The following is a 23,521-nucleotide window of genomic DNA, read 5'->3' on the forward strand; positions in this document are numbered from 1 at the left end:
TATGCCACCGCTGTTCTTCTAACCACTTGTGTATTTGTTGTTCATTTTCAATTTTGACTTGTTCACAAGCTCGATGTTGCATGTCTTCTAGCTTCATGTCTCAGCACTTCATTTTTGTTTTTGACATACCACCGCTTTTCTTCTAACTGTGTGTGTGTCTTTGCTCTTCATTTTCATTTTTGACTCGCTCACTTCCTCGATGTCGTCTGGGTTCTAACCATGTGTGTCTTTGCTGTTCATTTTAATTTTTAACACGCTCTAATTGTCGTTTTCACATATTTTCTAATTGACTGTGCCTTTGCTCTTCATTTTCATTTTTGACACGTTTATGGATTTTGATTACTTCAGACAATTTAGCAATGGCCTTTGATTTAGCTATCTGTATTGGTGTTGTTGCAATTGATGGTCCTGGTTCTCAAATTTCTATATCTTAACATATTTGATAGTTCAGGTGTTGGTTCTAAAGAATCATTCCAACAGACATTATATTATATTAATAACTATTTAGTTGAAAACTCAACAATCTTAATTATGTGACTATATTAATCACAATGTATACTATCATTTAATCTACATAAATACAGACAATTATTTTTTATTATTGACCATTGAGTCCCATCCTAGGAACCAGTAAAAATGGGGTAATAAATAAATACATGGATAGTATAGATTCAAAAGTATACAAAAAAACTTACATTTTAGTGCTTTCGTACATGCTGCAATTCCATTCAGAATATTCACAATCTTCTCAAAAACAATCTGAATCATTGTACTAGATGGTGTCTCATATAGCATCTGAGGAATATCATCAATTTTTATGGTAAGAATGACCATTGCATTAACACACCTAAAATAACAATATTTTGTAAAATATTAATCAGTACCAAGCACATCATGATTACCAAATGTGTTTATTGTCTATATCCAATTTAATAATTAGGTTCTACACATCTGCTGAACCTTGATCTCAAGGAATCATACAGTTTTTACACAATACCCTTCAGAGAGAGATGCTTCCAACAGATAAACTAAGCAAAATAAAATCCTTCCAGTACTCTTTCCTTGAAAATTCCTCCTTTAGGGAGCTTAAGCACATTCTGTGCCATTTTAATCCCCTGGAAGAATACGCGTGGATGTAGTTATAAAAGATATTACCTCAAATTAACTAATATTGCTGCTTGGAGCAATCTAGGAATTTCTTCTTGTAGAGTTCCAGAGTTGAAGATTTGAGTTGAATTCAGGATTCCATAGCGACCAGGTGCACTGTGCTGATCCATAGCTTTTCAGTAGACTTTACACCCTTAGGAGGACCACTCAGCATCCAATCTTCATTTAAAGATATCCAAAGATTCAGCGGTAACAGTTTTTTCAGAGAGTTTATTCCAAGTGTTTATGATTCTTGAAGAAAAGAATTGACCATAGACTCTGGATAGGGTAGGCTGCTTAACAAGTTTCAACTGATGACCTCTAGTTCTTGAGTTAGGAACAACAGTGGGAAATAATAATGGGAGTGTATTAGCTCTCGTTAAGTTATTGGTTAAAAGGGCATCAGCTGTATTTTTCCTGTATAGCCTACAAGAGTAGGTAGTTCCAACTTGACAGCACGTAATTTGATTGCAAGTCGCTTGTAATAAACTTTGTCAAAAACTTTAGAAAAGTCAAGCAGAATCATGTCAGCAGGCACCCCTGCATCAAGTTGATATGGTCATATGATCCGAGAAGATTGGTATCAACAGATCTTCCAGAACAAAAGCCATGCTGTGGGCTGTGCAAAAGATTATTTGCTTCGAGAAGTGTAATAACTGCAGAATTAGTTATTCTTTCAAGAGCCTTAATTACTGCTGATATCAGTTTCCACCTTTTGTGCCTTTCTTAAATATTGGAATGATATGGGTTGTTTTCAAATCCAGAGAACTCGATCAGTAAGGAAGGAGGTTGACACAAGACTGTTCAACATTTATGGAGGATATGAGGAAACATGCAGTCAGACCCAGCCAATTTATTCAATTTGAGTGACATAAGTTCCTTTAGAACTACTGAATCATTCATCAGAATAGGTTCCATAGTATGTGATCGATCGTATATAGGAGGCGGGGGAAAATAATAATGGAATTGGAGAAAAAATGGATGCAGATTGTTGGTTGAAAATTTCAAATTTCAGCTCGGGGTCAGCAACTTGTTGACTATTGAACAGGATATCAGGGACTGTACATCAAGTACAACATTTCTTAGAGGCATAATCCCCAGAAAGATTTTGGATTATCCTTAACATCCTTAGCCAATTGTTCCTCGAACCTTTTTTTCAACTGCATGGCATGGTTAGTTGTCTGGATAGAAAGAGTTTTGAAGAGTGGATAATTTTCTGAGGTTTCTTTTTTTTCCTGTAATGATTTCATGCTCAATGTTTTCGATTAATTAGCTTACTTGTTTCTGCTGTTAAAAAGGTAGACTTTGGCCTGTTTAGCCTGCACAATTTTGGTGCATGGCTTTTCAGCATGCAAAAATTACAGTTTCCACATTAGACCCACTCTCCATAATTAATATTTTATTCTTAATAAGAAGGCCTGTATTAATGAGAATAACCAGATCAAGAGTGTTGAAAACTTGCCCTTCCCTGAAATGAGTTGGTTGCAAAATTGTTTGATAGAGGGAATTATCAGAGAGGGCAGACAAAGAAGGAGAATTTCTGGTACAAATACAAGATACATGAATCCATTCGATTTCAGGAAGCTTAAAGTCTCCCAGAAGGACATCATCATAACTTGCAAAATTAGACAATACATGTTATAACATAGCAGCCAAATTATGTGATGACATAGCAGCCAAATTAAATTAAGAGTATACTTTTGCAGCATCACAAGAGGCGGATCTAGAGAAAAATCTCGGGGGGGGGGGGGGTCACTGGACCAAGGGCCACCAATATGATTCGAGAGTAATGATAGGGGGCGGTGCAGATAATGCTTTCGTCAGACCAGTTAGTTTGTGTGAGTCTGGTTGGAAAAGATGTAAAATGACAAAGAAACCTCTTTGAAAGCCAATAATATTTTCCTATAGCAGTAAAATACTTATTGACAACGGACGCGAAGAAATTCTTTGATGAATAAATTACTATGGCTTCATTGAGACTTTTTGAATGAGTAGACCAGACTAATTTTTTTTTTCTTTAGAGTTGGATAAAAAAAATCAATTAATGGCAAAACCTCTAGTTTCTAAGAGTGGAAATCTTACTGTTTTTACAAGAGGTATAGAACTGCAAAACAGACCCTTGATCCGCTACAAGATTCCAACATTTTCTACAAAGAGACTGAAAAACAACCACTTTCCTGGTTGCTGTGGAGTAACTGAGCAGCACTTGAACTGTGGGGGTCCTGCCTTGTTACTTTGGCAGCTAGAAAATGTTTTGAAGACGTTCCACGACAAGCAAGGGATTACTTGCTTTTTACCTGTGTCAAGGGCTCCTTTTTTCGAGGATTCTTTAATCGGAATCAGAACCAAAACATAGAATAGGTCGTGTCCCCCACTGTCAAAGCTGATTTTTTTTTTAAACGAAAGAATTTATATTATAATGATTATAATAAACCCTACCCATACCGTGGCAGGGTTTAATACCCAAATATATTTAAAGTTCCTAATTTCTTCGAAAACCATACAAGTCTAATAATGATAGAGAAAAATATAATATATTAGTGTGAATAGATATTTCATATTGAAATAATGTCATGTTCATTATCACAAAGTATAAATATTGTAGCGTAAAATAGTTCCATTTTCTACTAGATACACTTTTCTCTATGTTTCTTACCTTTCTACTTTTCTTACGTTTCATTAACTCTGCTTGATCAGTATATTTACCTCCAGCACTCAATCAAGTCCTAAATGATCGGTTCTGAGCATTCCTCTCGTTAGAACCAGTTAGGGCATTTTTTGTCCCATAAAATTCCCTGTTAAGGGATTCCCTCAAAATACACCTAATTCCCTCAAAAATACACCTAAGTAGAGATACAGCGTTTTCTTGTGATGATATTGTTCACTTCAGAAATGGACTGCCTTGGATGTTCTGCCTTATCTCAATTTAGCGCGTTTTGTCGAAACACGGTCAAAATGCTGTTTAAACACATGCTTTAATAATTTCTAACTTAACCCAGTAGCATCCAGCATTCCCATCTGCAAACACCAAACTTTAAATTTTTATGACTAACAAGGTAGCAACTAAGGCAAATTTTAAGCGTCCCTTAAGATGTCATAAGTATCAGAGAAGTTCTCAAATTTTTTCGGACTTGAATTTGGTTTCAAATTTTTTGAAATATGGAAAAAAGAAAGTTTTTGAAAGCTATCTGCTTCTAATGGAAAACCAGGGAAGGCAAGTCGTTTGTTTTAGCGTTTTGTTGTTCTATTATCACCACTCTTCGAATCTATGAAACAACTGCACCAAAATATCTACAAAAAAAGGATGCATTATCAGTTAACCAAAAATACTCTCAACTGGGAAATTTAGGCGTTTTGCAGACCTAGAATTTTCCGCATGCTTTGTAGAAGGCAATCACTTCTGTTTTGCAGATGGGTCCCAAGAAATGTGCTTTTATCAAAGAAACTGTAGCTATGGTAGATGAAATAATATATAATGAGACAGACATGGATATAGTCATTATCTATTTATCCCCCCTAATTTTGGGGTAGTAATATACAAAATAAGTGGGTAATTTCGAGGTAGTCAATGATGAAAGGGGGGGAGATAAGGGCAATAAAAAAAATCAACAGTCTTCCAAGTTATCTTGCAGGGACGATAGAGCTTGGCTTACTTCATACTTGTGAATCAGCCAGCCTACATCAACCTTATCAACCTGGGTTATTTCTAACTTCCACGTTATGTTTAGATAACATAGAGAACATTCCACTAGGACTTCGTCCTAGGAAACTATTATTCTACCTTGCATCTTACTACAATCAGGCAGCTCAATAAGATAGGGCGTGTGAATTAGCTCTCCCAAATCCCACATGGCAAACTCAAATGTCCAAATATTTTCCAAAAACCCCCTTTATAATGTGTCTCCCCTCTTGTGACCTGTCCTTATCATACCCCTGTCAATGACTGCCAGAAACCATACCCTAAATCGATGGGCTCTTTAAGAAAAAGAATCTGCCAAAAAAAGAAAAAAAGAAAACGATCTGAAGATCTCTAGCAAGCAAGATTAATTATATGGTTAATTTTTCCTGAAAACGAGGTTTATCTTGTAATTTTATGACGAAATGATTCATAAACTGATCATGCCTGCATTTTCATGTCTGAATCTCTAGCAGATCAGGAGTAAAATCTTGGGTAAGGGGGTCACTGGACGAAGGGCGCCAGTGTGACTCAAGGTGGGCACCACATTAAAAAGTTTATTTAAAAAAAACAAAATAAAAAAAAACAGAATAAGGGCGCCATGAATATCTTGGGGAAGGGGTTATCCCTATTGAGCCATTTGCTAGTTAATTAGTCGCAAAACAAAAATTAAGGATTTTTTGAGGGTGGAGGGGGTTTATTAGTTGAAACTTACCTTTCAATTTCCAGGTATTTTTGGATGTTTACCAAAATATCCGGAAATATCCTTTGATCCCCTAACAAATTCAGCCACTATTCCTTATTTCTTATCCATTCTATGCTCATGTCCAAATTTTTTATTTTTATCCATTTTGAACTTTTAACTGCAAGGCTACTTTTCAATATGTCATTGTGAGTAGACAGATAGCTATAATTGTGTTACCACATTCATGTAATGTGTTGAAGATACCCCTTTTATCTTCAACAGGTGTTTCCTTTTTGGTGAAATAGGAGAAAGTTCCATGTTCGTAGAACAATCATTGCAGCAATCAAAAGATTTTTATGCCAATTTTGCAGATGTATACTGAACCGGCTGAAGTTAAATAATTTTTGCTCATTTTAAGTTTCAACTTAGCTCTTTGCATTCATAGGAAAGCTTCCCTTTTTGTTGTTAATTGGGTAAATCACCTACAAATAAATGATCAAATTGACAATTATACTTAAAAAAAAGATTTAAAAAATACAAAAGAATAGAATGCAAATGAGGGCGCCAGAAAAATCATAGGAGGGGCCTAAGACCCCCCTTCCCCCCTGGGTCTGCCCCTGAGCACCACTTTGTTCTTAATCAACACATTAAACTATTGAAAGCCTACTTTACAATAATGGACCTGTATCATACCAGATTATAAACTGTCATGCACAAAGTCAAAAGCTGTTTAACACTTCTGATTTGTAAAGCAAGATAGATTTTACTAGGAGATATACACCAACTAAGAATAACTTTAACTGTAATAAAATTGTTTTTAGCATATCTTGGCAAATACTATGAACTACAATTTTATGGATTGCATACAATCCGTTTCTTTTGTTTTATGCATTTGAAAGTTAGTAAAACTGTTCATGTCCAGGGCCCAAACACACTTAGATCAGGTGGTTGCAATAATAGGAATACACTAGTACAGATAATGCCACAGCCAATAGAAACCAATATTTAAAACATACTGTGTCTTGTTACTCTGTCATTGATGCTGACTAAAGAATGATAGCTGTTATTTAGATTCAGATTAATATTTAAAAAAATATAAATCTCTATTTTTTTCTTCTTTTTATTTCTCCAATACTAATAGGGAACTGGAACATCATAGAGCTGTTCAAGTTTATTTGAAAGATAATTATGTATTTTTTTCATAATCTTGCCAAGATATGCTGCTATAATAAGTTTCATGGCATCATGAAACTCATTATGGGGCATTCTGTATCAAATCAACACACTTTAGAATAAAATACTGCATCATTCTCTTCGATTTTGATGAAATTTGGCAGTGATAGACCCCTATGAGAAACTCCTAAAACCAAAATTTTAGATTTTTTGCTGAACTGGTGTCCAAGATATGGGTCATTGAACATCAACCCAAACTGCCCAATTTATGCTGACCAGCCAATGATTAAACTGCTGTATCTCAGCTCCTATTGCACCTAGAAACAAAAGTAAAATACCAAATAAAAGCTATTTGAAAGCTTTTTCTGAGTGAAACATCTAGAAAATAGTTAATTTAATTAACCAGCAAAATATGAGCAAATCTAATCTAGTAACCTTCACCTGGGTCAGTTTGTCCAAACAAAATTTTAGGTGCTTTTTTCCATACAAAACTCTCATTGTTCTTAACAACTGGTGAAAATTTCAGAGTGGGATCTCCAAAGATTTATTTAATGACCACCCATGGTACTGGGATATGTCCCACTACATACTACTTTTACTTTTGTTTCTAAGTGAAATAGGAGCTGAGATACAGCAGTTTAACTGTCGGCCAGTTGGTGTAAATTGAGTAGTTTGGGTTGATGTTCAATGACCCATATCTTGGACACTGGTCAAGCAAAAAAACCTAAAATTTTGGTTTTAGGAGTTTCTCATAGGGGTCTATCACTGTGCCAAATTTCATCAAAATGGAAAACAATGATGCAGGGTCACTGTGTTAAACTGACACAGAATGCCCCTTATAGCAGTAAGATGTGATTTAGTTTTATTTATAGAGTGTAAAGACTTGAAACCATAAAGGTTTAGCCTCTTAAATCTCTGCAACTGAAAACCCTTAAACTGGTATTTAAAATCTCTCACATGAATACACCCCAGTCCAGTCTGTTTAAAAGTGGAAAATAATTAAACAGTTTTGAAAAAAAAAACTATCAAGGAAAAAAAATCATTCACATAAACAGCTGATTAATTTATACTTTCAACACTAAAATTAATCACAGACAAAACAAATTATTGGGATAATTGAAAGAGAGCTTGATATCCAGACTTATCTTCTTTTTTTTTTCAGCACATAGCTGGTGGTAGAAAATTCTCCAGAGGGGCATGCAATAACTCTTCAGTGGTTTTGATGTTATGTAGGCTAGTATGCTTCAAATGGAATTTCTAAATAAAATAGTGAATTCTCTATTCAAAACTGCTTCTATGTATAACCATTGCTAGTATTACATTCTTCTTTTAGAGTTCTGTCTTTTGCAGCAGAAATCTTAAGCCTATAAAACTTTGGTTTCTTTCTATAATCTCTTAATTTTTCTTCAAATTCTTTATTACTGTTGAATTTTTCTAGACTCGAGTCTAAATCTTATAATAGCCTAATTTCAGCCTGATCAGAGAAAAGGCTATTTCTAATCTTGGAGTCAAATTCAATGACCTTCTCTTCTCCTTATTCACACAATTAACATCAGCTAAATTATTGTACCTAAGTAGCAATTGAAGAAAGATGGATATTTTAAACTTGGAACTTATTCTTATGCTTCACTTTGAGTGAAACTGGGATTAACTGGTTTAAATGGAGGTGGGGCTGCACAGAAATGATTTAAATAGGGGTTGAGTCAAAATGGGGTTCAGTTGAAAAGTGTTTTGTCAAATAGAGTCAATTTGCAGAAGTTAGTTTGAACAAAAGTTAAGTTAAAAGGTTCAAGCTCCAAGGAGATGGAGTTGCATGTGGTTCAGTCATACATATGGGAGGTGAATTAAACAAGGTTCCAGTTAAATTGGCTTGACATAAATAGAGGTTTCAGTTACATGGAGTCCAGTTACATACACACCCTGGGTTTTCTTTTTCTTGATCTCAGCTATTCATATTATTTATGAAGTGAGACATGGGTGGTGGATTTTAAAAGGTTTAATTGTTTTTTTACAAAATTCCATGCTTTGTTCTGGAAATTTGTAACTATTTTTTAAAACTTTGCCTAGCAGTTTGTAAATACCAGAAAGTTTCAATTGTAGCTGCAATTAGACTTTTCTAATTACAAATATTTAGAGAAAATAGAATTTTCTCTTGGAGTTATCAAATTTCTTTTTGGTTCTTCATCACCTTTAGGATAGTCTACACATTGTTGCATGTAAGCACACTTAAATTTGGAAACTAGTTCTTAGCATCAATAACAGTTTGTTTGAAAAAAAAAACATGCTTTCAATACAGTAATTATGGTAAAATTCTAGTTTAGTGACTTCTTGCTATCTTGGAAAAGGGTTAGGTTGGGAAAATGAAACTTTCAGGGATGGGTCTACAGGCTAAAGCAAGTCCTGAGAAGGTATTTTGAAGTACCTACCTCTACTCCCTCTCCCTCTAGAGGGTCCTGACCTTTGATGACCTTTAAAAATATGTGTTATAAAGTGAAACCTTGCAAAATAGATTTTCTGCTTGAATGAAGTACAACAAAATTGTTTTCAGCTTCACAACTTTGCTCAATTGCAATTTATAAGGTTTTAAAGATATGTAACTACATTTCCTAAATTTTGAAAAAAAAATAACATTGATATGGGTCAGAATTCTACTCAAATAACAGGAATTACACTTAGTAAAATTCTAGTTAATTGACTTCTTGCTATCTCAGAAAGAGTTTAGGTTAGGAAAAATGAAACCTTCAGAGATAAACCTACAGACAAAGTATGTCCCAGGAAGGTATTTTGAAGCAACTACCTCTACTGCAACTACCTCTACGCCTTCTCTCTCTCTAGAAGGCCCTGACCTTTGACGACCTTTAAAAATATTGTGTGTTATAAAAGTGAATCCTTACAAAATAGATCTTCTGCTTAATTGAAGTACAACAAAATTGTTCTCTGTTTCATAACTTTGCTCAATTCCATTTTATAAGGTTTTAAAGATATGCAAATACATTTCCTAAATTCTGGAAATAAATTGATATGGCTCAAAAATTCTACCCAAATAACAGGAATTGCATTTTCAGAACTAAAGACAGAGAAAAAGCAACTGATAACTGAAAATTAAGGCAAAATATTGTTTTGTCAAAATTTCAATAGGTAATAGACCTTTCATGTAGGCGAATTTCAGGGCCCTCTAGAAGGAGGAGTGGAGGTGGGTACTTTAAAATAACTTCCCGGGACATACTTTAGCCTGGAGAACCATCCCTGAAAGCTTCATTTTCCTAACCTAAGCCATCTCCAAGATAGCAAGAAGTCAATTAACTAGAATTTTACCAAACCCTTTTCTAGGCATCAAAAAGCCTTTTAATTTATTTCACTTCTATTTCAAATTTTACTTTACCAAGAGTTATCTTTAAAGAAAGATTTCCTGATTCCCGTCAAACGAATAGACGCATGGAATTTCTCTTTCTTCTTAGACTGCTTTGTGGCTATTTTGGTTATGTTTGAACGGTCTCATAGCTCATTAGATGCGATTTGCTTTTTTTTTTTAAACTGTTGAAATGATATGGTAAGTTTTTCACAATTTTTGTCTTTCTTCGTATTTGCAATAAACTTTTACTTTTGAGTACTTTTACTTTATGCTAAGTAATTTTAGCTAATTTCAATCAAATGTTGTCAATTACCTTACATATTTAGTTTTTGCATACGGAAAATCATCGTGGGTCAAGTCTAAGCTAAAATATATCACAAAAAGTAGTTGTCTTCTTCCCCTGACGCTTTTGATAATACCCCTAATCTAATTCGTCACCTAAATACTGTGAATTAGAAGTATTATGCTACAGAACCAACAGGACTAATAATTTTTTTTTTTAATAGTATTTTAAAGAAAATGTTATACCGCGAGTTGGCAAAAAAGTTGTCAGTCGTCCAAAGTCTGTAGCTTGTACCGGCAACAGTATATTCTGGTTGTTAAAATTTGGTCTGAATCATAAAAATTTGATGAAATGTCAACTTCAAATCTTCTAAACGAGGCAAAGCTGAAAAGAGAGGCAAACTTCTGTATAGTGAGCTTAAAATCAGAGAGAATATAGCACTATGGTATTTCGGTAAGAAAAGTAAAAAACACTTCAGTAAGAAAAGCAAAAAAAGCAGTTCGGTACGTGACGAAATCTTTAGATTTTTTTCATCAAATTTTGAGAATGCTTTAAATCAGCTTTGATCCATATTCACAGCAAGCGAACTCCTGGAAAGAGCAAAGCAACGTTAGGAACACCCCATGACAATTTTTTTTACAATATATAAATATACTAGGTATAAACCATATATATATATATCTATATATATATAAAAATAAGTTGTCTGTCTGTGTGTCTGTCTGTGGATCAGGTGACGTCATGTTTCTGGGTTGACTGACGTCATAAAATTAGTTGTCGTCATTTTTGCTTTGATGGTGACGTCATTCAAGATATTTAAGACATATGTTCACGTAGAAATCTATTAATGTTTAAGTTTACAATGACTGATGAACTTATATGCGTGTCCGATTGCAAAACGATGACTCTGGTCAAACATTTTCAGATCAATTGTTGGCAATGGGAAACGGAAAGCTCCCAGTAGACTCAATTTCAGGACGTATACAACTACCTGCTGATTTCTGTAATTTAGTGACGTCCAAAAATGAATTGATTGAAAAAGTATTTCCGAATATTCTAAAAAATTATAAAAATAATAAATGGCTAAGTGAAAGAGCGATTCTCGCACCCAAAAATATAGACGTCCACGAAATCAACAATATTGTTTTGACCAAGATTCGAGACCAGGCAGTCCTTTACAAGTCAGTCGACACAGTTTTGGAACCAAATGAAGCGGTTAATTATCCATCTGAATTTTTAAATTCCATAGATCTTTCAGGGTTTCCACCACACGTGCTACAACTAAAAATAGGCGTACCAATAATACTTTTAAGAAATATAAACCCACCAAAGCTTTGCAATGGCACTCGACTTGCCGTAAAAAAAAAACAATGGAAAACCTAATAGAGGCCACAATCTTGACAGGGCCTTTTGAGGGTGAGGCTGTTCTTATTCCTCGCATTCCCATGATTCCAACGGATCTGCCTTTTCAATTTAAAAGATCGCAATTCCCAATTCGATTAGCATTTGCAATCACCATTAACAAAGCTCAAGGTCAATCATTAGAAAAATGTGGTATAGATCTTAATACTGATTGTTTTTCCCATGGATAATTGTACGTTGCATGTTCGAGGGTCGGTAAACCTGACAATCTATTTATATGCAGCGACAATTGGACAGCGAAGAATGTTGTATATTCGCAAGTTTTACGCAGTTAATTTGTATTTTGGAACCAAATGAAGCGGTTAATTATCCATCTGAATTTTTAAATTCCATAGATCCTTCAGGGTTTCCACCACACGTGCTACAACTAAAAATAGGCGTACCAATAATACTTTTAAGAAATATCAACCCACCAAAGCTTTGCAATGGCACGCGACTTGCCGTAAAAAAAAACAATGGAAAACCTAATAGAGGCCACAATCCTGACAGGGCCTTATGAGGGTGAGGCTGTTCTTATTCCTCGCATTCCCATGATTCCAACGGATCTGCTTTTTCAATTTAAAAGATTGCAATTCCCAATTCGATTAGCATTTGCAACCACCATCAACAAAGCTCAAGCGCAATCACTAGAAAAATGCGGTATAGATCTTAATACAGATTGCTTTACCCATGTACAATTGTATGTTGCATCTTTGAGGGTCGGTAAACCTGACAATCTATTTATACGCACAGACAATGGGACAGCGAAGACTGTTGTATATTCACAAGTTTTACGTAGTTAATTTGTATTGTATCTATCTATTTATCTATCTATATAAAAACGAGTTGTGTGTATGCATGTTTGTTTGTTTGTAAAAAGAGCGTTTGCATATGACGTCATTATTATTACATACGGCTTTGTATATGGACAGACAATGGGAAAGCCAAGAATGTTGTATATTCGCAATTTTTACGTAGTTTGAAACACATATATAAATCTATCTATATTCACAGGTGGGACACAGGGACACAACTACAATGGCGCGTAACTAATATGGCGCGTAACGACTTACGCGCGCGGGGGGGCTTGGGGGGCGCGAAGCGCCCCACCAACTAGGTGTTGAGGTGGCGCGAAGCGCCATCACCATTTGCAATCACCATTAACAAAGCTCAAGGTCAATCATTAGAAAAATGTGGTATAGATCTTAATACTGATTGTTTTTCCCATGGACAATTGTACGTTGCATGTTCGAGGGTCGGTAAACCTGACAATCTATTTATATGCAGCGACAATTGGACAGTGAAGAATGTTGTATATTCGCAAGTTTTACGCAGTTAATTTGTATTGTATCTATCTATCTATCTATCTATATAAAAACTAGTTGTGTGTATACATGTTTGTTTGTTTGTAAAAAGAGCGTTTGCATATGACGTCATTATTAGTACATACAGCTTTGTATATGCACAGACAATGGGAAAGCCAAGAATGTTGTATATTCGCAATTTTTACGTAGTTTGAAACACATATATAAATCTATCTATATTCACAGGTGGGACACAGGGACACGACTACAATGGCGCGTAACTAATATGGCGCGTAACGACTTACGCGCGCGGGGGGGCTTGGGAGGCGCGAAGCGCCCCACCAACTAGGTGTTGGGGTGGCGCGAAGCGCCACCCCAACAGCAAGTATATCTTCTATATATATAAAAATAAGTTGTCTGTCTGTCTGTGGATCAGGTTACGTCATGTTTCAGTGTCGGCTGACGTCATGAAATTAGTTGTCGTCATTTTTGCTTTGACGGTGAAGTCATTCAAAATATATAAGACATATGTTCACGTAGAAATCTATTAATGTTTAAGTTTACAATGACTGATGAACTTACCATGGCAAAAGCCGATGAAGATGCTCAAAGAGTCTATGCCAAAAAACTTGCTGCTGATAGAGAAAGTCAGAAAAGAAAGCGTGCCGAGGAACTACCAGAGCAACGCGAAAGCAGACTTGCTGCTAAAAGAGAAAGTGAAAAAAGAAGGCGTGCCGAGGAATCAAAAGAACAGCAGGGAAACAGGCTTGAGGCTGATAGAGAAAGAAAGAACAGAAAGCGTGCCGAGGAATCAAAAGAACAGCAAGGAAACAGGCTTGAGGCTGATAGACAAAGAAAGAACAGAAAGCGTGCCGAGGAACTACCAGAGCAACGCGGAAGCAGGCTTGCTGCTGATAGAGAAAGTAAGAAAAGAAAGCGTGCCGAGGAATCAGAGCAACCTGAAGATAGGAAGACTCTAAACCGTTCACCCCAATCAACTTGAATGCTTCTTTCTACGCCTGCTTTTGGTGAATGTACCCGGTCCGACATCCTTTGAGTATTTGAGGACTGTAAATGGTACTATACATGACACTTACCGTAGTGCATGCCAAGCTCTGAATTTATTGGAGAATGACCAACACTGGGATAACTGCATCAATGACGCGTGCGAAACGTCAACCCCAAGTCAAATTCTTGCATTGTTTGGCATCATTTTAACAACTTGCTCTCCATCAGCTCCTACAGAGTTATGGGAAAAATATAAGTCAAAAATGTCCGAAGATATACTCCATCGAAAACAGTTAGAGACGTCAGATATGACTTTTGATTTTACATCAGAAATTTATAACTACACTTTAGTTGTTATAGAAGATTTGTGCGTAAGTATGGCAAACAAACCTCTTCAGGATTTGGGAATGCCTTCACCTAACCGTATCGCTGCTGTTTCGACATGTGTAGAATTGGATCGTGAACAAAGTTACAGTACGAGTGATCTATTGTCGTATGTACGAAATAACATTTCCAAGTTAACGTCGGAACAAAAATACATTTATGATACGATAATGCATTGTGTCGATAACAACGTTGGAGAAATTTTCTTTTTGGATGCGCCAGGAGGTACTCGTAAAAAGTTTGTGATAAAACTGATTCTGGCATCAATTCGATCAAAAAATGATATAGCGTTGGCAATTGCGTCGTCCGGAATAACCGCAACATTGCTGCCTGGTGGAAGCACTGCTCATTCCGCTTTGAAATTGCCTCTGAACTTGCATTCTAAAGAAACTCCCACGTGCAATATTTCCAAATCATCTGGGATGGGTAAAGTATTGCAGCAATGCAAACTTATTATTTGGGATGAGTGCACAATGGCACACAAAAAATCGCTCGAGGCTCTGGATCAATGCTTGAAAGATTTGCGAGGGAAGTTGAAACCCTTTGGCAGCACCTTAATATTGCTTGCGGGAGATTTCAGGCAAACATTACCTATAATACCTAGATCAACTCCTGCAGACGAAATGAATGCTTGCCTGAAAAAATCTAATTTATGGGCACACGTAAAAACATTAGAATTAACTACAAATATGCGTGTCCGATTGCAAAACGATGACTCTGGTCAAACATTTTCAGATCAATTGCTGGCAATGGGAAACAGAAAGCTCCCAGTAGACTCAATTTCAGGACGTATACAACTACCTGCTGATTTCTGTAATTTAGTGACGTCCAAAAATGAATTGATTGAAAAAATATTTCCGATTATTCTAAAAAATTATAAAAATAATAAATGGCTAAGTGAAAGAGCGATTCTCGCACCCAAAAATATAGACGTCCACGAAATCAACACTATTGTTTTGACCAAGATTCGAGACCAGGCAGTCCTTTACAAGTCAGTCGACACAGTTTTGGAACCAAATGAAGCGGTTAATTATCCATCTGAATTTTTAAATTCCATAGATCTTTCAGGGTTTCCACCACAGGTGCTACAACTAAAAATAGGCGTACCAATAATACTTTTAAGAAATATAAACCCACCAAAGCTTTGCAATGGCACTCGACTTGCCGTACAAAAAAAAAATGGAAAACCTAATACAGGCCACAATCTTGACAGGGCCTTTTGAGGGTGAGGCTGCTCTTCAATATTCCTCGCATTCCCATGATTCCAACGGATCCGCCTTTTCAATTTAAAAGATTACAATTCCCAATTCGATTAGCATTTGCAATCACCATTAACAAAGTTCAAGGTCAATCATTAGAAAAATGTGGTATAGATCTTAATACTGATTGTTTTTCCCATGGACAATTGTACGTTGCATGTTCGAGGGTCGGTAAACCTGACAATCTATTTATATGCAGCGACAATTGGACAGCGAAGAATGTTGTATATTCGCAAGTTTTACGCAGTTAATTTGTATTTTGGAACCAAATGAAGCGGTTAATTATCCATCTGAATTTTTAAATTCCATTGATCCTTCAGGGTTTCCACCACACGTGCTACAACTAAAAATAGGCGTACCAATAATACTTTTAAGAAATATCAACCCACCAAAGCTTTGCAATGGCACGCGATAGAGGCCACAATCTTGACAGGGCCTTATGAGGGTGAGGCTGTTCTTACTCCTCGCATTCCCATGATTCCAACGGATCTGTTTTTTCAATTTAAAAGATTGCAATTCCCAATTCGATTAGCATTTGCAACCACCATCAACAAAGCTCAAGGGCAATCACTAGAAAAATGCGGTATAGATCTTAATACAGATTGCTTTACCAATGTACAATTGTATGATGCATCTTTGAGGGTCGGTAAACCTGACAATCTATTTATACGCACAGACAATGGGACAGCGAAGACTGTTGTATATTCACAAGTTTTACGTAGTTAATTTGTATTGTATCTATCTATCTATCTATCTATATAAAAACGAGTTGTCTGTATGCATGTTTGTTTGTTTGTAAAAAGAGCGTTTGCATATGACGTCATTATTAGTACATACGGCTTTGTATATGGACAGACAATGGGAAAGCCAAGAATGTTGTATATTCGCAATTTTTACGTAGTTTGAAACACATATATAAATCTATCTATATTCACAGGTGGGACAAAGGGACACAACTACAATGGCGCGTAACTAATATGGCGCGTAACGACTTACGCGCGCGGGGGGGGCTTGGGGGGGCGATAAGCGCCACCCCAACAGCTAGTCTATATCTATATATATATAAATAAGTTGTCTGTCTGTGGATCTGTGGATCAGGTGACGTCATGTTTCTGTGTCGGCTGACGTCATGAAATTAGTTGTCGTCATTTTTGTCATGACGATGCTTAGTATATTGTAAAACACATTAATTTGGTTAATAATATACCATTTAAAACGCCAAAAATGAACATGCTGGAGTAGTCACTCGGTGAGAGAGGGTGTCAGAACGGAGAATGAAGGTCCCAGGTTCAAATCCTGGTTAGGCTAAAAAAGGTAAAAAACTAAAAACTAAAAAAAAAACTGAAAAAACTAAAAAAAAGGCAAAAACTATAAAAAAAACCCAAAAACTAATAAAAAAAATAAAAAAGCTAAAAAACTAAAAAACCTAAAAAAAACTAAAAAAAGGTAAAAAACTAAAAAAACTAAAAACTAAAACAAAAACTAAAAAAAGGAAAAAACTGAAAAATAAGCTAAAATAAAGGTAAAAACCAGTAAAAAACTAAAAAGAAAAAAAGGAAAAATCTAAAAAAAAATTTCATCTAAAAAACTAAAAAAAAACTAAAAAAGGTAAAAACTAAAAGAACTAAAAAAGAAAAAAATAAATGACGACACTCAAAGAGAAAGCGACCAGGACAAAAGGAATGTTTGATTAGCAATCAACAAAGCACCGGGACACAGGGAGTATAAATGACGACCAGGACATAAGTAAAAAAAAAAACTAACAAAACTAAAAAGAAGGTAAAAACTACAAAAAAACTAAAAAGAAAAAAAAACTAAAAACTAATAAAAAAACTAAAAAATCTAAAAATCTAAATAAACTAAAAAAGAAAAAAAAAGGAAAAAAATAAAGGAGAAAAACAAAACTAAAAAAGGAATGTATATACAGACCGGGACACCGGGATACAAATGACGAGCGGGACACAGGGAATATAAATGACGACCAGGACACAGGGACACAACTACAACGGGGACGCCGGGGGGCACAGGGGGATATAAATGACGACCGGGACACCGGGACAGGGAATGGTCGATTAGCAATCACCATCAACAAAGCTCAAGGGCAATCATTAGAATCATGAGGTATAGATCTGAATACGGATTGTTTTCCCATGGACCATTATATGTTGCATGTTCAAGAGTCGGTAAACCTGACAATCTATTTATATGCACAGACAATGGGACAGCAAAGAATGTTGTATATTCGCAAATTTTACGTAGTTAAAAACATATATATATATATATATATATATCTATCTATATTCAGAGGTGGGATATAGGGACACAACTACAATGGCGCGTAACTAATATGGCGCGTAACGACTTACGCACGCGGGGGGGGCTTGGGAGGGGGGGGGCGCGAAGCGCCCCCACCAACTAGGTGTTGGGGTGGCACCCCAACAGCTAGTATATATATAAAAATAAGTTGTCTGTGTGTCGATTGACGTCATGTCATCTGGTCGTCATGGTGACGTCATGTCATCAGGTCGTCATGTCGTCATTATGACGATGACGTCATGAAAGGTATTTAAGACATTCGTTCATGGAAAAATGTTTAATTGTAAAATGACTGAAGAACCTACAATGTCAACAGCCGAAGAAGCTGCTCAAAGAGTCTATGCCAAAAAACTTGCTGCTGATAGAGAAAGTAAGAAAAGAAAGCGTGCCGAGGAATCACAAGAGCGACGCGAAACCAGACTTGCTGCTAAAAGAGAAAGTGAAAAAAGAAGGCGTGCCAAGGAATCACAAGAACAGAAAGAAAACAGGCTTGCGGCTGATAGAGAAAGTAAGAACAGAAAGCATGCCGAGGCATCACAAGAGCAACGCGAAACCAGACTTGCTGCTAAAAGAGAAAGTGAAAAAAGAAGGCGTGCCGAGGAATCACAAGAACAGCAAGAAAACAGGCTTGCGGCTGATAGAGAAAATAAGAAAAGAAAGCGTGCCGATGAATCACAAGAGCAACCTGAAAATTATCGCCTGGCATTCAGGTACAGCTCAGGCGATGATTATAGCTTGACTTGATGTGTTCAAATCGGGACTATGTCTAAAATTTGTCCCTATTGCAAGGCCTTGAAATTCAATGGTGAAACAATGGGAATGTGTTGCGCCTCAGGAAGAGTTAAACTTCCTTTATTGGCTGCACCACCAGAGCCATTGAAGACTTTGCTTGCTGTAACTACGTCAGAATCTAAGCATTTTTTATCACAGATCAGAAAACATAACTCATGTTTCCAAATGACGTTGTTTGGTCCCCAAATCGAAAATCCAGATCAATTAATGCCTACTTTCAAAGTAAAAGGGCAAATTTATTATAGAGCAGGGTCCCTTCTACCATTCTCAGGCGAGAATCATAAATTTTTACAATTGTACTTGATTAGTGATATAAATTCTAAATTGAATGCACGTTGCGAAATTTCTCCCAACGTTGAAAGGACAATTGTTTCCCAATTGCAACATCTTTTCCACGAAAATAATAATTTAGTGCGTCTGTTCAAAACAGCCATCGATTTGATGCCTACTGATACGCTTAAAATTGTTATTTCCGCTGACAAAACGCCTCCTGGCCAACATGTGCCTAGATACAATGCTCCAACTATCTACGAAGTGGCAATCGTTATGGTCGTTGATCAGTTTTTGCCTCGAGATATTATTCTTCAAAAGCGAAACGCTCAGTTGGTAAGAATTGCTGAAACTCATCGATGCAACGATGCCCTACAATATCCTATCATTTTTTGGGCTGGAGCCGACGGCTATCACTTTAATATTAAATTGATGAATCCAGCCACTAACAAAGAATTGAATAAGAAATGCAGTGCAATGCTTTATTATTCCTATAGACTAATGATTCGGCAGGATGAAGACAATTATATTTTAAAATGCCGTCAATTGTTTCACCAATACGTCGTTGATATGTATGCAAAAATTGAATCAGAACGTTTGCTATATATCCGTCTGAATCAGACCAAGCTCCGCTCTGAACAATATATTCATTTGCGAGATGTAGTTGTAAATGACGGTAATACCACAAACGTTGGAAGATTAACGATAATACCTTCGTCATATGCTGGCAGTCCCCGTCATATGCATGAATAGGCTGAAGATGCTATTGCGTATGTTCCTCTCTATGGTCGTCCAGATTTATTTATTACATTTACAAGTAATCAATCTTGGGACGAGATACAGCAGCTTTTACTTCAAGGACAATCGGCGGTTCATAGACATGACATTACGGCCCGTGTCTTCCGGCAAAAGTCGAAATCACTGATAAACTACATAGTAAAACTTGAAATGTTTGGGTCAGTGCGATGCTGGATGTACTCAGTGGAATGGCAAAAACGAGGATTGCCACACGCACATATTTTAATCTGGCTGCATGAAAAAATTACTTCTAATGAAATTGACAATGTGATTTCCGCCGAAATTCCTGGTGAAAATCTAGATAAGGGCTTATATGATATTGTTGTAAAAAATATGATACATGGACCTTGCGGTGCATTGAACGAAAATTCACCATGCACGGCCAAAGGAAGGTGCACAAAGCAATATCCTCGAACTTTAGTATCCAACACAATTACTGGCAATGATGATTACCCACCATATAGAAGAAGATCTACTGAAGATGGCGGTAAAACAGCAATAATAAAGAAGCGTAACGGTACCACCATCGAAGTAGATAACCAGTAGGTTGTTCCATATTCCCTATTATTGTCAAAAACATTTAATGCACACATAAACGTTGAATACTGTAACTCCGTAAAGGCAATCAAATACATATGTAAATACGTCAACAAAGGCAGTGACACGGCAGTTTTTGGCTTGCATTCCGAAATCAAAGATATCGACGAAATCGTACAATATCAGGCTGGAAGATACATAAGCAGTAATGAAGCTGTTTGGCGAATTCTTTCATTTCCGATACATGAACGTAGTCCAGCTGTTGTTCACTTAGCGGTACATTTACAGAATGGTCAACGTGTTTATTTTTCGGAATCCAACGTGCAACAAAGAGCCCTGAATCCACCCGATACAAAGTTAACTGCTTTCTTTTCGCTATGCAAAAATGATTCTTTTGCAAAAAAACTGCTGTATTCTGAAGTGACTTCGTATTACACGTGGAATACCAAAAATAAAGTATTTGAACGTCAAAAACAGGGTAAGTCAGTCGACGGCCAACCTACCATCTTCAAAGATACCACGTTAGGAAGACTTTACACCGTTCACCCCAATCAACATGAATGCTTCTTTCTTCGCCTGCTTTTGGTGAATGTACCCGGGTCGACGTCCTTTGAGTATTTGAGAACTGTAAACGGTAGTATACATGACACTTACCGTAGTGCATGCCAAGCTCTGAATTTATTGGAGAATGACCAACATTGGGATAACTGCATCAATGACGCGTACGAAACGTCAACTCCAAGTCAAATTCGTGCATTGTTTGGCATCATACTAACAACTTGCTCTCCATCAGCTCCTACAGAGTTATGGGAAAAATATAAATCAAAAATGTCCGAAGATTATTCCGTCGAAAACGGTTAGAGACGTCAGATATTACTTTTGATTTTACATAAGAAATTCATAACTACACTTTAGTTATTAACACTTTAGCTGCTGTTACGACATGTGTAGAATTGGATCGTGAACAAAGTTACAGTACGAGTGCCACTGTTTGATGAAGTTTTGGAGTTATTTTGTCTTGGTAAACTTATTTTTCCAGTTTTTCATATGGTGTGTGATTCTTAGAACTTTTTCCCCTTTCTTTTATCTAGGATAAAAGAACCCATCCAACTTAATACCGGCTGTCTACTGTAGTCATTATCCCAAAATTCAATTTCACTAATGCTTACTAAAGAATCACTACTTCTAACATTTTTGTCAATGTTTGTGTCGTTTACCATACCATCATCAGCGTCATTGCGGCTCTTCTCTTTGTTCTCTTTATTTTTTTTTTATTTTTTTTTAAAAACGTTGAGCAAGATTCCCTTAGTTGTAGTCTCTTATATTCCCTTAGATTTCCTTAGACTAGAAAATCAAGTAGTCCCTTAGATTTTTTCATCATGAAACCCTGATGTAAGAAAATGAAGTCAGTAACCAACTTACCCTGGGTCGTTGTCACTATAGGCCATATAAAGAGCAAGCAAAATATGTAACAACAAGAAAACTTACAAAAGAAAACTGGAAAATACTGAAAATTATGCATCACCGTATGCTCCAATAGTAAAAGTTCAAAATCAATATCACTAATAGTATTAATTAGAGCGATTACCATTGACGTGGTTTCTAAGTGAACACTTTATAAAATGTGCATTTCTAGCCGAAAAAATAAGTAGTTACTCAATAATGGACCTATATTTTGAGTATAAACAAAACAAAAATCAAGAGATCACGTATTTTGGAAAATCGTAATTTTTGTTTGCCCAATGTCGCAGTTCTAATCAACTAGCTCTTATCAAATTATTTCCAGAATTCAAGGACTTACTTGGTTATAGCCCCCTAGACAGGGCTGTGCAAAGTACTTCTGTTTTTTAATTAGGTAAAAGTACCAAGCACTACAGGGAACTTTTAAATAAGCATGAGAATCAAGTATTTCTCCAAAATTCTACTTAAGTAATAAGAATTTTTTAAGTACATCAGTACCCAAGCATTTCCAAAGTACTTACGTATTGAAGTATTAAGGTTTTAATTATAATCCATTTGTCACCACTGTAGTATCTGTTCGATTACCCAGAAGGTATAGACGAAGATCAAACGAACCAGATGAACAGTAAGGAATACTACTTTCAGTTATCTCACAGAGTCGACTAACAGAAAGCTTCCATGCTAATATTTTTTAGAAGAATATCTATGGCAATGGTACCATACAGTCAGTAAGGATGTTATATGCTAGTTGTTAGTAGTAATATGCTTGTATTTAGATATCTGATTCTGAACCCTATGGAAAAGGTACCTAGCAAGGACAATAAACATTGCACTGTATTTCAATTACCATACACAGGAACTCTTAGATAAAGAAACCGCGATTTATAAGAAATGTCAGAATGTTAGATAGTAAAAACAATATCAAATTCGCCATTCATAAATTAATACATGTTAACAATTTAATTGTTTCTCTTTATTGCTTCCTTCAAGAGAAATAACTTTTGAAACATGGTATCTCCAAGTATGTTTCATTTTGGGTAAAAACGTTTCCACCAGCCAAAAATAGTCGTTCTGCAGATGCAGCTTAAGGAACTATGTACAAACACTATATATATATATATATATATATATATATATATATATATATATATATATATATATATATATATATATATATATATATACATATAAACTATCACAGTTTTTTCGTAACGTTCACGATTCTCTGAATTATTTGCGGTAGTTTCTTCGTCATCATTGTCTAAATAACAATCACTAGAAAAGTGGCTGACTCGACATATTAAACAAACCTTGAGATGTTTGTGATAATTTGTTGTGGCATTGATTTGGCCCTTCATAACCCTGTTTGGACAAATTTTCCACCTTGCTTATATGGCAATCCGACCTTTATTTATTTTTCTGTTTATCTAAAAGAACTGCCCATTCAAAACAAAAGACAAGTCAACATACTCCATAGTTTCTTTGTTAGAGATCTCAGCTACGAGACGCTATGTTAGAAGCGTCCCATTTAGCGTCTTCCCCATAAACTTGGTATTTAAATCGAACCCTGGTCTGCAAGTACTCGAGTGCTTAAGCACCCTCAAGTACTTGAAGTTTTTAGTTAAGTACGAATATTAACCACTCATTGAATCTTTTACTTAAGTAGAGTAAAAGTA

The 23,521-nt window shown here is 35.9% G+C and overlaps 1 protein-coding gene across 1 annotated transcript in view; it reads right to left on the reverse strand.

Moving 5' to 3' along the window:
* The window catches only part of LOC136032621 (cilia- and flagella-associated protein 298-like), a 100,668-nt gene extending 90,243 nt beyond the window's left edge, over positions 1-10,425 (reverse strand). The window contains exons 1-2 of the mRNA XM_065712897.1: positions 10,346-10,425; positions 696-847 (exon numbers count right to left, since the gene is read on the reverse strand). Of these exons, the coding sequence (XP_065568969.1) occupies positions 696-834 (139 nt within the window). The 5' untranslated portion in view covers positions 835-847; positions 10,346-10,425. The remainder of the gene's footprint in view (positions 1-695; positions 848-10,345) is intronic.
* Positions 10,426-23,521: the final 13,096 nt, after the last annotated feature.

The sequence above is a fragment of the Artemia franciscana genome, chromosome 1 (assembly GCF_032884065.1).
Source record: "Artemia franciscana chromosome 1, ASM3288406v1, whole genome shotgun sequence".
In the NCBI taxonomy this organism is placed as follows: Eukaryota; Metazoa; Arthropoda; class Branchiopoda; order Anostraca; family Artemiidae; genus Artemia; species Artemia franciscana.